Source organism: Temnothorax nylanderi, unplaced genomic scaffold, assembly GCF_030848795.1.
Source record: "Temnothorax nylanderi isolate EJ_2023f unplaced genomic scaffold, tnyl_v1.0 TNYL_tig0029_pilon, whole genome shotgun sequence".
Lineage (NCBI taxonomy): Eukaryota > Metazoa > Arthropoda > Insecta > Hymenoptera > Formicidae > Temnothorax > Temnothorax nylanderi.
Window position 1 is genome coordinate 962,504 of NW_027249091.1, and position 15,567 is coordinate 978,070.

At 35.4% G+C, this 15,567-nt stretch overlaps 1 protein-coding gene across 1 annotated transcript in view; it reads right to left on the reverse strand.

Moving 5' to 3' along the window:
* LOC139770395 (uncharacterized) overlaps positions 1-11,444 on the reverse strand; it is a 76,468-nt gene extending 65,024 nt beyond the window's left edge. Inside the window, exons 1-2 of the mRNA XM_071702302.1 lie at positions 11,302-11,444; positions 3,841-3,948 (exon numbers count right to left, since the gene is read on the reverse strand). Coding sequence (XP_071558403.1) covers positions 3,841-3,948; positions 11,302-11,440 — 247 coding nt within the window. The 5' untranslated portion in view covers positions 11,441-11,444. The remainder of the gene's footprint in view (positions 1-3,840; positions 3,949-11,301) is intronic.
* Between the last annotated feature and the right edge of the window lie 4,123 nt (positions 11,445-15,567).

A 15,567-nucleotide genomic window follows, 5' to 3' on the forward strand; every position in this document is an offset into this window, starting at 1 on the left:
GATCAATTTCCTTGAGAAATATGGAATTAATTGTTAGTAAGAATTTCAAAACATTTTCTGGTAAATATTAAATTAATAAATTTTGACACTACTCAGTTTACTTAAAAATAATATGTTCCACGCATTCTTTTGAATATCAAATAAAATTTTATAATCGTAACTCGTCACTATTTGATTTTTAATCGCTTAATTAAAGGCTGCTGATGTCACAACAAGAAATTGCGAAAAAATATAGGAATTTCTGGAGATTTTAATATACGAATGCGCTAGATTTACGGATATTTTGGGGGCGGGTCGGCTTTGAAAAAATCCGTGCGACGGGGATGACTTATGCCGCGTTTTCAAGCGGCGTTGGGACACCTTGCGAAGAGTGAAAAAGGACCGCGGCATCATAAATCAGCACATTAATTCGTAACGAGATTAGTATAATAAATCATCGTCCACACGGTATTTGCATATGCCGTGCATTACTCTCGTCATGTGACCCTCGTCTTCCGGATAGTCGACATTAAACGTTGATGACGTTCGCGAAGTGAATATCACAATTAATATTAATCTGAGTTCTCCAGAACTTTCGGAATTAAAAAAAAAAGACTGCGTTTTTGCACTAATCTGTGAATACGCGAACGTTTGCAAAAGTTAAGCTGTAACGTGTCTTGAAAAATGTGAAATTCAGGAAGAGGTGTCAAAACAAAAAAAATTTGATACGAAATAAAATCCGCGTTGAGGATTCTTTAATTTTTAATAATACAAGACACATGTGTTATTTCATTAATTTCGTTATTTGTTGTCTCAGAGGTACGTGTAGTGGCAAGGTAGTAAATTAACCGAAATCGAGAGGCTCGCTTACGTTCAATCTCTCTCTCGGGGGTGTTTTTTTCAGGGCACTCGAGGGTATCGTTGGGCGTTTTCGTCTTTTTCGCGTCACCCGGTAGAAAAGATCGATTCGCTTTTTGGGAGATACAAGCAGCGTCAAAGGGTTAAAGCTTATCGCGTGGGAACTCTTTTACTCCGTTCGTTCGCACACCCAATGGAATTAGCCGTCGCTAACCACCCTCCCGTCTACCAACCCCCGTCCCCGTACGTCTAACTCGCGCCAATAAGAACGACAAGCGCGCGTGCGCGTTCTTTCTTTCTTCGTCCCCCTCCCCCCCCCCTCTCTCTCTCTCCCTCCCTCTCTCTTTCTCTCTCTCCCGGGATGGCAGTTTCTCCGCCACGATTACCCCAGAAATCTTTCTTCGGCTAATGCAAGAACTGTGTTTCCGGCGGTTCGCCCGATGCTTCGCCTACCTCCGGGGCGGACAAGCACGTACACACGCGGGCGGGCGCGAGCGCGCGGACGATGGCGTGCATTTACAAGTGCGACTTTCCGCAGGGGCGGGGAGGAGGATAGCGAGTTAGAAATAGGAGGGTGGACAGCTCCTGCGCGTTCTATATAATGCGGGAACGGTGAGAAATATTTGGGCGAAAAGTAATGGGGTCGGGCTTCGGGCTGCGAGCTGCGCTCGAACCGGAAGCGTAATTTGCAAACTGCAGAAATTCCGTATAGAAATTAAAAAGAAGATTGTTAACTTCTGAGGTTTTATGGAGGTTTCTATGGAGCTCAACGCGTTCCATAGAAATCCGTGTGCCTCTCGAATAGTCGCGTTCCTCATTTCGCGTGAAATACAACATGATGTATATTCGTCTAATTTAATTCCCGTGCATTACACGCGTATAATTAACAAATTGCGGAATGTAAATTTTCTGTTTTTGCTCAGTGGAGTTAAAGGGCATATATTTGACACAATATGAGTCTCGAAACACTCGCACGAAGCAACGACTAGTGCGAGAGACGGCCGAAAAAGTATCGACGCGACGCGAGGTAGGAAGAGGGCCCTGAAAAATTCGATGCTGATACGCGCATTCGATACTCGAGAGGTAGCATACGTGGCACATGTAGGACATGAAGGACATGGATTATACAAGGGACGTATAGGATACGCCTCAACAATCTCACATGTCCCATAGGGCGTGTTCGAAAATCTTATGAACGTTTTTCATAGATGACAAATAAACGTGCGAATATTTCAGAACTCTACAAAGCTCCATAAGGATCACAGTCCTCTCACGTTCTATAAACTCCGTTTATATAATATAATACCCGTCTGTCGAAATAAATTGATATAATTGAGAGTAAGCTGTATAAAATAAAGTTATGCGTCCGACACATGCTGCATCTCTTTCACTCTTAATCCTAAAAAAATTCCCACATAAATATTTTCCAAAGAAACTTTATACATTTTCAAGCCCGATTACATATCCGTTTATTCAATTACAAATTTATCAAATTTGATAGCGCGATACGGTATCGGGAATATCAACAGATTAAAGGAGAGATGCGAATAAGTCATTAGAACGATTTTTTTGCCATATGAATATGAAATTAAGCTTTATTACTGAAGATTTGCTAATTACGTAGTATTGCCCACATTCGGCAATACTATGGGATACGATGGTCTACTCTACTTGGCCGATTACAGTGCTTTATGGTAGCCGCGGCGCGCATATGCACTGCTACTGCACTCAGCGTTAAGTCCCGGATTTCAATCCCATCGTCGCCGTTTGTTTATTTCACGCGTACGGTTTATTCAGGGGCCCTGCCGCTTTTGTAAGATAGTCTATGCCGTGTGTCATAACCAAACGATCGGCGGGATATATCCCTACGGCCGGCTACAGCCGGGTTTCCGCAGTTTCTGGTTCGCGCGCGTCCTAATGCGAATGCGGTGTTTCTAATTTAATATCTTAAGGACCGGCATTTACCCACGTCAGCTATGCCGGATTAGGATGTCAGACGCAAGGGAAATACACGCGATTCCCGCAATTTACGTCCGAGTGACTTTTCAAGCAAACCTCTCTTTTCCGTTCCGAGAGCAAGTTTATAAAACGTTTCACGTAAGATACATTTTCTTTTAGCACGATGTAACGAAGATCCTCGAAATCGCAGCTACAATTTTCCTAATAATTTTACGTAGCGTTCGATAACTATACTGCATTTGGAATAGACTTTATCGAATTCGAACATTTCCGTAAATTATAGAAAATTATGCGAACAAAATTTCGATTAATTGTATTATAAAATTATTTCGATATATTGCACGTCCCTCTCGCAAATTAGGGAAGATAATTTCGTTAAAAAAGTCAATTAGAATATTATCCGAAAAATTTACGTTTCTTCGATATTTTCGGTATTGCATCGTCAATATCTGTCGCAGGCTTGCAATACTTTTTATATTTTTGCGTAAGTCATAAATATGTCTTATAGAATATGTTCGGTGTCATTTTTTTGCGCCGCTAAACGCTTAGAGTGATACACTTTCTCCCAAGTGTTGAATAAGTGATCATGTCAAAAGCGATCCCCTATATCGTATGGCATGTTATGCGTCGTTGCATATTAATGCGAATCCCTTTTTCCATCCTTGTGTTTCATTATCGCTTTACAATGTGTCAATATGTGTCGATATATCGATAAAAAAAAAGGCTTTCACCGCCATAAACTTGTCACTTTAGAGATTTTCTATGAATAAACAATTTTTTTTCATAAAAATATCATTGTACACAGAAAATACTCTTCTATAATACTTTGTACGATATAAATGTTGCGGAATGCGTGATACAATTATAGAATATGGCATAATTATAGAATAATAATATCCACAGTCTTTTACGGCGTCACAGACTATATAAAGCCGTTTTTTAACGAGGCTTGATTTGCTTGGAATAGGCACGTCCAATCTTCTTTTGTGTCTCTTTAAACGACTCTTCAAATAATCTGGTAAAAGAATAGAAGAGTTTACTCACCGAGAATCTGGCTGAGGACGGTGCGACCATCTTCACCGAGGCACGCACTGCGTGCGTCGAACGGATTTGTGAACTGCACGAATGCATAACCCTTGTGCATAGAGATACCTGAAAGATGTAAAAGGTTAATTACATTTCGCAGATTTTATAAAATAAATAAATTCGGATAAAAAATATTAATACCTCAATTGTTTTACGATTTTATTATACGCATTATTCTCAATATACATAATTTTTTTTATTTTTTTTATTGTTTTATTTTATACGAGCTTGATATTCTTTATTTTATTATTTAACATTTTAAAATGTAACACATGGTGTTTGTAACAACAACCAGTACGATTGTTTATCAGTAAGTTATAAGCGAGCTCGGAAAAGCGTAAAAAGTTTCATTAATATACGCTCATGTAAAAAATATACAGCTTTATTTAAATTCATTTATTTAAATTCATTTTCTGACCTTAAAATTATTTTAAAAAATATCTTTACAAAATATAGTATATAGAATATAGTTTATAGGCTTTTTGTAATGGAATAAATTCCATCTGAAAAAACACCCGGCATAAAGCTTTCAGTAATGGAGTCGATCGCGAGTGAGTCCTTTTAAATAAACCATCCTGTTTATCCTATATGTTTTATGCATGAGAGAACTGCAAAATAAATGATTAAAATTATAAAAAAAATTAAACAAGAAGAGAACCGCGCGATTTCTAGGAATATTCACAAACATTTGAAAAATATGTAATACATTGGAAGAGCGTTATCGTTCGTATAGCTACGTTTCTCAAGCAACTCTTTTTTTTCTCCAGAAAACTATCCCCGCGCAAAATACATAGGACAAAATTTTAATTGAACAAATAATAAGAGAAAACAAGACCGCTATGATACACAATTGAATAAGATACAAGCCGTTTTCGGTCTAAGCTTAGATCTTAGGCAGCACAATATTAATTTCCGTTGCAATATGGCCCTCGCGGGTGTTGACGCAATGTGATTTCTGTCCAGTGCTCTGAATGCCAACGTGAAGAAATTCAAGCAAGCGCGGGTAAACACTAAACAGCGGGAGTAACTATGACTCTCTATATAGTAGCCAAATACCTCGTCATCTAATTAGTGACGCGCATGAATGGATTAACGAGATTCCCACTGTCCCTATCTACTATCTAGCGAAACCACTGCCAAGGAAACGGGCTTGGAAAAATTAGCGGGGAAAGAAGACCCTGTTGAGCTTGACTCTAGTCTGGCACTGTAATTTATATGTATATGTATTATAATAATACATATACACGGAAATTAATATTGAGCTGCCTAAGATCTAAGCTTAGACCGAAAACGGCTTGTATCTTATTTAATTGAACAATTAAACTTTAGCTGGGGAGCAAAAAATCTCCAAATTAAATAACGACATTTCCGAACAATTAAATACAACTCCGGGGAATATTAAACATTTTTGCAAACCAAATTAATAAAAACAAGAGCGCGTTGTTGCCGGTCGATTTTGCCGGAGCGGCAAGTCGCACGGACGCGACCTGTAATATGTGTACCCGTAATAACTTTTGCGTGGTTAGCAGCTGACCATGCATGGAATTCATTATGCCGAAACAAATATGTAAATCTAACCAATACGCACACTCGCACTCACACAGACGTGTGCGCGGGCGTGTACGCGCTAGAATGCAAATACTGTCCGTGCGAATCTGCCCTCCCTCTCGCTCCGCTTCATCGCGAAGCTCGGCGCAAGAGATGTTCATAGCTTTCATCGTCGCTATTGTTATCAGCTCATTCTTCAGTACACACCGGTTGTTGAACAGAGATTTTAAAAAAATCGAATCTCAGTCTAATATACACTTGTCGTGAAAGACACTAGTATAATAATAAATTATGTTACTCTTTTGTTTATAAAGTATGTCCAGATTGGTTCATCTTTTTCTTCTTTCTTTTTATGTAGCATTCCGACAATAAAACTGAAATTATGTACGATTAAAAATGTATATATATTTATATTTTTAATTTTAATTTTTTAATTTATCGATCATATTTTTGAACCATTAGGATTGAAAATTCTCGTTTTCGTAGAAATTTCAATTAAACGTAGTTATGTAATATAATTTCTTAAATTCTTTGCTACACCGATTATAGAATGTCGATAGTTTTATTTAAAATTTGAAAAAATCCAGTATATATGCGTGTTATTCTAAAAAAAGTAAATATTTGAAATAATTTAGCAGATGTTTTATCGTACGGAAACCTAATATGTTTTCGCATTATTATCGCTGTTAGGATCGCAGCTTGACATAATTTTTTCTTCTCGAATTTTAATCTTCAGATCTATCTATTTCTCATTTTTCAAGCAAGAGTAAATTTATCATGTATTACATAGCGATCCCGTCGATCTCCCGAAACATTTAGCGCTTCGGAGCTCGACTCTCCGATAAAGCACTATATCATCCCCATATCTCAAAGCTTAATCCCACCCCTCACATTTTCAGGGGCGGCGTATCGGTCGAAAGGAGATCGTCGTGTCGATCGTATCGATCTTCGATCCCCGTAACGTAACTCGTCATCGCCGTAACGTTTATTCCGGAATTTAAATCGCTGTCTGCGCGCATGTCATACGTAAGGGGACGGCGAAGGTGTTATGTGTGCATTTGTGCACGCGAGACGGGTGCGGGAGTTCGATATCGGCGCTCAAGAGATCGTTCCGCGACGAAATTTATTCTAGTCATAAAAACCGCGATAGCGAAATGCGCGATCGTAAGTGCAAGTATATGTGCGAGGTGCGGGCCGGTTGATACGACGCTCTTCGTCTGTCATTATTTTATTTTTCGGTGCTCTGGATATTATTTTCGGGCGTGGTTGAACTCTTGGCGTAAATGTACATTATTTCATCAGTTGATTATGAGAGGTAGATGCTTACATATTTTTCTTCCATATATTTTTATATAGAATGTATTAAAGTTTGTTTCGTTTCATAATCTAGCTGAATCTAGCATGTGTAAAAACAAAGTTCTCCCAATCCTCACCGCGCAAATATTATAAATTATTTTCATATGTGTTATGATGATTGACAAACTCTAATCGGTTCTTGTTTAATAAAAATCAAAACTATTTTAACACACAAAAAATACGTTTTCTAAATAAAAATATTTATTTGATTTCGATATCGAAACCGCATACCGACAAGAGCGCATCAGAAAACCGTTACGGAACTATTTGAGATATCGGTCGTTTTTGTCGTTTCTAGACGCTAATAGTAATATAATCAGCCGCATGATTTTGCAGAGATGCTTGTGGGATTTCGTTCAACCGCAAGATCGATTCAAAATTGCTATGCATTCGCAATTAGAATTTAATGTTATTACAAAATCTGATGTAGAATGAAGAACAGAATCATTATACAATTAATTAGAGAAGATGCCATTTTCAGTCTGGCTGGATCTTGGTCTTTAGCCTAATAATAATAAACTATGTAAGAAAGTCAACAGCCAAAATACGAATAAAATAAGGATATTGGTATAAAATAAAATCTAGTTTAAATTATTGTTGTTGAAGAAGACTAAATATAGTCGAAACGTTGCAATTGCTTTTAATATACTATTGTAAATAAACTAAATTTTAATTTAAACCAACATCCTTATTTTACTCGTATTTTGGCCGCTGACCTTCTTATATAGCTTAGCTTATAACGAGAACATTGACGTCTCTATTAATCTAAAAATAATATTTCTGTGCGAATTTTGTATACTATTTCCAACTCAGTAAATTGTATTATATATTATTTGTCGGTCTTAAACTATAGCTTTTTGTTAAAACAGTAAATCTACATACTTAAATTGATATCGATTTAATTTTTGATGCTAATAAACATCTTTCTTCAGTCACTGTAAAAAAATTATTGTGAAAAATATCACTCCAGCCAAGATTCAAACCTACATCTCCCTACAATTCGTGACGGGCGTCTTTACCAATCTCTAGAATCATTATAGGATATCAGTGTCAATTAACTTCAAAAAAAGATTCCAAACAAAAGTTCTGATACTAAATATTTTATTTTACTTCGGATTCTACCAGATGTAAACGCCACTGAAAATCAATTTAAAGCAAGTGAGAATTCTTATTTTTATCTTATTTGACTCGATGTGTATATTATTTTCAAGACTTTAAAAATAAAAAAATAAAAAAACTGAATATAAATAAACTTAATATAATAACAATTTTAATCTTTTTCAACTTTAAATATTAATATATTCAGAAGAAAGTAAAAAATTATATATATACGGGAAAAATAGTATGCAATAAGTCTTTTCCAAAAGAGACTCTATATTAAATAGATAAAAATAAAACCTTCAACATCTCCTTTAAAGTGAGATAAAACGTAAAAATTTTGTACGAAAACTACTGTTAATAACTCGGAAAGTTTAAACTTTTAACTAATAAAAAAGTCGTACGTGATTTATTTACTTGCCTTTAGTTCACAATAAAAGACCGAATAAATTCAATTGCGAGAAAGGCAAAATATTGAAATGGAAAAATGGAAATCAAAGTTTGATTCGATAGAATATCTCCATAAAAACAGACAAGTCCGCTCTTTGTAACAATTATTTGTATTTTTCGTAACTATGTTTTTTGTAAAAGTCGTCACTCGCTAAAGTGACAACCAAGTGCCTCGATAACAACAGTGCTGTATTGAGGGCCTGTTGCAGTGAATTTTTCCAATGTTTTGGCATTTATATAGAACAAATATCGACTTTATATTGGAAAACTTGTCGGTAGAGAGAATCTCTAGTGTTGTTATCTGGGCATTCGACAGTATAGATTTAAATCATTCTAGTGACGATTTCTTTCGATGCAACTGCATATAGGGTGTCCAAAAAATATTGCCATTCTCTTCGTTTAGTTTTCTAGACAACTAAAAATTGAATTTTATATAACAAAAATTTGATTGTGCTTTTCAATTTTTTCTTTTTCAACATTAAAATATATCTCTTTGTAACATAAATTATTAACTATATGTTCAAAGTTTGTTAAAATAAAATGCACTTAAACAAATTGAGTAAGGAACAATTTTTATAATTATTAATTAAGGAAATTTGCTCATCTCTCTTGTTCTGCTAAGATATTTAAACTTAATTATTTATAAAATTACCGGTGTTTAAATGTTGAAATAATCATAAATTTTTTCAAACTAATCCTTTAGTATATTTACAATTTTAATAACAATTATATTCTGTATTTATTATTGGAATATTTCTTATACGCAAAGGGCAGAGCGCAGCTATGTGCGTTTAATAATCTCTCTTCATTTTGTCTTGTAACAAGAAGATGTAAAGTTTACAGTGGAAAAATTACTGAAATTAGTGCGATCTTTGTCGAGGATTTCGTTTTTAAACCGGATTTCAAACAAAAGCAATTCCCCAGAAAGTCGAAGATTGTGTACATTTCCGCGTTAAACGTTGCTTGTAAAAGAGATTCGATTCGTAGAATTTGTAATTTATCTGCTATCGCGCAATGCACGCGGCGTCGCCTCCGTATAACAGGACGCGGCTTATCCTTCGTATCGGCGTCCCTCTAATCCGGCGAGCGCCTTAATTCCTGCAAAGTCGAAGTTGCCCTTATTGTCTTCGTCCTTTATTGAGAAAGTAAGCTGTTTATCGGCAGCTAGCAGCGCTCCTTGTAATTTCGACATCCGACATTTGAAATTGCGATTTTGCTGGACAGAGCGGGGCAGGATAACTTCCCCGTGATATCCGACGACGCGCTCGGCGTTGGAACGCCAATATCACCTGCGTCGGCACGAAGCTAATTCCGCAGCATTCTTCGTCCTTATTACATAATCTTATACCGTTGGCACGGCTTGTTACATTATTTATTGCGCTATATTCATCCCTTTTATATATTATTTTATGTACGGCGGGTAGTGTATAAGTTAAAGTTAGAGTGATCGAGTTAAAGCGGACAAGAATTGTATCCCTTAGCTAATCTCTCAGTTGAGTATTCTGTTTTAATACCTATATAATTTTTGAAGCTTTAGTCATGAAGATATACAATGTTGAATGTTTTGAAAAAATCAATTCACTTTGTAAATGTGTTAGATAATCTGTTATTAAAATCAAAGTCGTAGGATTTCTTGTATATATATATATATGTTGAACTGTAATACATAACAGTTCACAATAAATTCAATAAAAAGAGCGAGAGATTATTTGATATTGTCTCGATCGTCGATCTATCATGGCCGACCTCACATGGTCATTCTCGGCTTATTATCGTTCGTCTATCTATCACTCCAGATCGCAATCGTAATTTCATTCCCGGAGGAGGGGACAAGACCCCGCGGAAAAATGATTTTCCGGGATAACAAATCCTGCGATTGCGGAGTAAACGAGGTTACGGCTTACAAAGGAAGAGAAGGTAGCGGCAGTCATCGTGCCGCTCCTCCTGAAACTGGAGACCGACGGATATCCAATTCGAGCTATCGAAGGTCAAGTCGCCGTGGCACAAATTGCGTTACCGGGATCCCATTTTCCCGGGGACCCGCTGCCCCTTCCGCTATTCTTCCCGATGCAATTTTTCCGCGCCGGATAATAAGTTATTCGATCGCGAATTATCGAATGTTATCAGGCCGCCGATTTCTCACGCGATTCGATTTATCAAGAACGCCTCGGGAAGGATTGGGATACAACATTCGGAAATAACCAAATGATTCTTCCTTTCCGCGCGATAATCGATTTTTATCTACCCTTACGTCGCGTCGCTATCTTACTTTTATGAATATCGCTGTCTTTTTTAAATTCGCCGGGAGTAAAGTTCGTACTTCGCAGGATTAGCGCTCGCCGCGCGTGTGCGAAGGGATTGCGAAGAAATTATTCCGATGGAATCGCTAGGTTCTGCTAAATATTTCCACGAGGTATAATTGAAACGAATTAAGATGCGAAGAAGATAAATGAAATCGGATAGTCTGCCGGTCTATAGATATGAATTTACCATTTACACGAAGACACATTTAATCCTAGACAGAAAAAATATAAATTTTAACGGCTTAAATAACATCAAATCTTTTTGCTTATATCCGTAATATCACTTTTAGAAGCGTGATGGATACAGTAATTCAAAAATAAATTTTATTTAAAATAGTAAAACATAAATTATGTATTTCCTGTCTAGCTTAAAATTACTCCTTTTAAAACAAGATATTTTTAAGCTCTTTATTTTCCACGGTTTATTATTGAGCATATTTTGCAAGAGATATTTTTGACAGATATTTTTTAACATTTCACTTTTTAGCTACGTTTTTATGCAGTCTGCTTTTTGTCGTTTTGTTTTTCAGAATAATGTCTAGTTTAAAACATATATTATATTTGATAAAGATTTGTACGCAGAGCTTTCAGCAATCCATTTTTTAATGACCTTACCTCAGTAGCTTAATTTTTACCAATTACAATTTTTACTAATAAAACTTACCGGCCAGACGACCATAGCGCTGGAACATTCGTTCCACATCGGTCTTGCTACATTGAAATGTATTGAGGTTCCCGACGAAAACGCGTGAATTCACCGCCTGTGGGTCCTGCGAATTGGTCTGGTTGCCCACTTTGCTCATCTTCATCGCCTGAAAGCAGAGAGAAAAGAAAATTCAATTACTAGTTTCCTTGCCATCTTAAATAATAATTACATAAAAAATATAGAAAGCATAAAAATTTTTACAAGATCTATACGTAAAATATTACTCCGCAAAAATCATCCGTGTTTTTAATTCACAATAAATGTATATCTACAGAAAAATTCAAGACAGAAACAGCTTTCATATCTTCCAGTGAAAAAGGAAAGTAATTGAAGATAAAAGTTAATTTCACGAATATCTGAAATAGAATCTCAAACAAATTAAGATGAGATATAAATCTTCGTTATTTAGAAGCACTTAATATTTTTATTTTATCGATTTAATACAAGCTCATTCAATTTTCACGTTAATGTCGTTATTTAGAAAAAACAAGGCTAAAGAAATGAGAAAAGGGGAATGACGGATTAATTCAATTAATCGGCACAGGTATCGATTAATTCCGGTAAAAATGGCCGGTTGCCACTAACGATCTCGTTAGTTTTACGCGTTATTTCGCAAAAGTAGGAAACGAACTGTTGCACAATGGGATTGCGAGGCGTTAATTAATCAACATCGCGCCAATTAGCGATTGCGAATGTCTCTTTGATACTAGAACGCTATCTCTACATATTCGCGTGTATTGTAATCATCGTCATCATTACTATTTGTTATCATTTGTTTCATTTGCTTTATACTTTTTACTTAGATATACATTAATCATTCGTTGAACAACGAATTTAAGACAGATCTGCCCGTATTGAAATATTCTTGATTAATGAATTGTCAAAATACATGGTGTATAATCTCTCGCAGCACCTAATACATAGTTATACATATATAGATATTGAATTCAACCTATTAATACGTTTGATGATATGTGCACATACGTGCTATATACCATCTTATCGCAATACTTAAGACGGATATAACTACGTTGAATTCGATTTAAAGGAAATCGAGTAAACGATTAAAGCCACAGAGAGAGATAGATAGTGGAGGGGGGAAGGGGAAAAGGGAGTAAAGCCATTGCGCATAACCCAGTATATCACTTAAGGGATTAAACAACATTGAATTGACATTATATCGGCAATAATAATCGACGGAATAATTATCACGGATCATGCGTTACGGTTGTATGGATCCTTCAGCAGTGTCTTCAATAATCCACGTTATTTTTACAACATATCACGCATATCTTCGCCTCTGCCGTCGCTCGTCACACGAATCCAATTTGTAACTTTGATTGCTTGCGACGGAAAAGTTTATCGGGAAATCATCAAAAAGCTCGCATCACCGATAAACGAGAAACGATTATCGATTTCGCGAGGTGTATCGGGACGGCGATTGACACCGGCACGACGCCAGTATATGTGTATTTATTAAAGAGTTGTTCTCCATAAATATCGACAGTTATACGGCGGGATGGCCCAGAGGTTGGGGCAAATATTGGCTTGCACGTCAAAATTAGTAATCGACGCGTCGGTGGATTTAATCGACGAAGAATCGTCGTTTCGCTTCCGATTTTACGACGCGGAAGTGAGCCCGGTAACACCGGTCTCGATTAAATCTATACCGGACGTTCCTAAAATGTCTGGCTAAACCTTATACCACCACGAGCTCAATCAACTAATTATTTTGATGACAAAATAACCATAAGCTATTAATAAAGCCATCAAACGCATTCTTTCTGACTAAATATTAAAAGGCGATGTTAATAATTTCGAAATTTAATTATTATTAAATAAATTGATCATTTAGGATTACTGAAGAATGAAAAATATCATAAAATAGTATTGCTGTTAGCTGCTTCATCAGAAATTAGGGTTATTTAAATTTGTAGCGCGCGATAATCCCAATCAGCTCGGCACTTGGCAATGATTCTCGCGGCGGATTTCTAATTACGTTCTACTTGGGCCGGACTAGAATTTAGCTACCGCGTCGCCCGTTATTTACGGCGTGAGCCAACCCAAAGGTATGCCCACTATTTGAAAACGTTAATTGTTCTTAAGTATTTCTTACGCAAATAATCATGAAGGCATATTTTCTCTCAAACTAAAATGCACATTGAACTGGTGATTTGGAAATTCTGTAAAAAATTTATCGTTTATTTCTTTTTATAAATAATTCTTTACAATAAAATTTTACTTTATGCAGATATTCATCGTAGTGTATATTTTATTAAATTAACTGTAGAAAAGTTTTTCGGGAATTTTTCTGTTAATTAAAACTTATTTTTGTTTTATTTTCGTTGCAACAGACAATACTATACAACTTTTTCGCCCTCTCTCCGCAACTCATAATAAAATAGAATTGATAGAAATGATTTATTTTATTCGTCTATAGAATTTTTCTTTTATTTATTTTTACCACTATTATTTTTTATTTGATCTATCTAACAACTTTTAATAAAAATTTTTAAAATTTTTAATTGTGATATGATATTTATACATAAAAAATTATATAAAATTATATTATGCACAATACCGATCGTTATTATTAATCAGAGTATATTTTTCTGTTAATTTCATTATAGATGATATATCTGTTTTATATGTATCTTTATTATATCGTGGAGTGTTTAAAATTATTATTATCGCAGGCTGATTATAGCTATCATTAATATATGAAAATCAACTCGCGCCTTGCGACGACATAAGTTCTGTGAAGGAGGAACTTAGGGGATTATTCATAATTTATGTAAGAAACGAAACAAAAGCTGCAAAAGCTGTCGCATAATTTTATCCTACGGACCGTCGAAGTTTGGACGTCCCGATAATTTCCTCTCTTGCGGATTTCCAAGTGGTTTCAACTTCCTCAGCTCTTTACATATCCATAGAAACTGTGTGCCTCAGACACCAGAGTAAAGTATTGACACTAACTATCTTTAAAATTCGGCAATCAGCAAGAAATTATTCATAAATATGTAACAATTCATCACTGCGAAATTGTGAGTTATTTTACATTCTGAATCATTTTATTGAGTCACTTTAATAACATTAAAAAATTCAATGAATAATCGAAATACTATCGTTTGAATTTCAAGAATCTCTTCTAAGATCAGAATATTCAAATAGCAGAAAGCGAAGTTGCATTTTCAATTCAATTAAATTGAATTATTGAGGTTTTCGATTACACCGAATTCTCGATATATTCGATTCTGTCTTGCGCTTTGTGGTTACCTGCAACGCCATTTCACATCAATAAATCATTACCATATAACAAGCTTATACAATAGTGTAGTACAAGCTTGCCGTCCTTGCCGAAAATAGTTTATATAACAATAGCTGATAATAGTACAACTACATAATTGAATTATTAAGAATTTTAGTCGAAATCGAAAGATCACGTAAATCTCGATCAAATAACAAATATTTATTGAAAGAGTTACTCTTACATTGTTTACAATACCGATAATCTTACACAATCATATGATTTTACATCGTTATTGATATGAGTTGCAGAATAAGCTCAGCGCGCAAAATTGATCCCGCTCGTAACTTTCCGCACGCATGCGCTTGGATAATTAGCGCTAATTAGGAAAATTGACGAGCGGAAGACCTTAAATTCTTGGTGAGGTGCAAGTAAACAATTACGCGCGTTTACTTTGAACTATTCATGGCAAGACGCGAGCGAATGTGAAGCGAGGTGAAAGTTATACAAATGTTTACCCTGGAAGTGAACCGCATAAGTGAGAATGAAGAGGATAGAAGTTGAAGAAAGGAGGGAAGAGAGAGAGAGAGAGAGGAGAGAAACTTGTGCGAAGGGATTTAAGTGATATCATTCATACAAGAGAAAGGGAAGCTTAAGTATTTTAATAATGATAGCAAGACTTGAAGAATTAAGAATACTATATAATATTACACCAATACAGAATACATGCAATGATTAACTCTGTGGGATCAGCACATTATTTTCGGAATCTCGATATAATAGAAATCAGGCTTTTTAATTTAAAAATTAAGCATATTCGTATAACGACGGTTTATTCAAATCATATTATAAATAATTACTATTTCTTTAATAATCTGTAATTTGTAATTATAGATTTATATATTCATAATCTGTATAATTTATAATTACAGAGTTACATATCAATATATATCATTCTATAATTAATCTGTAATTTA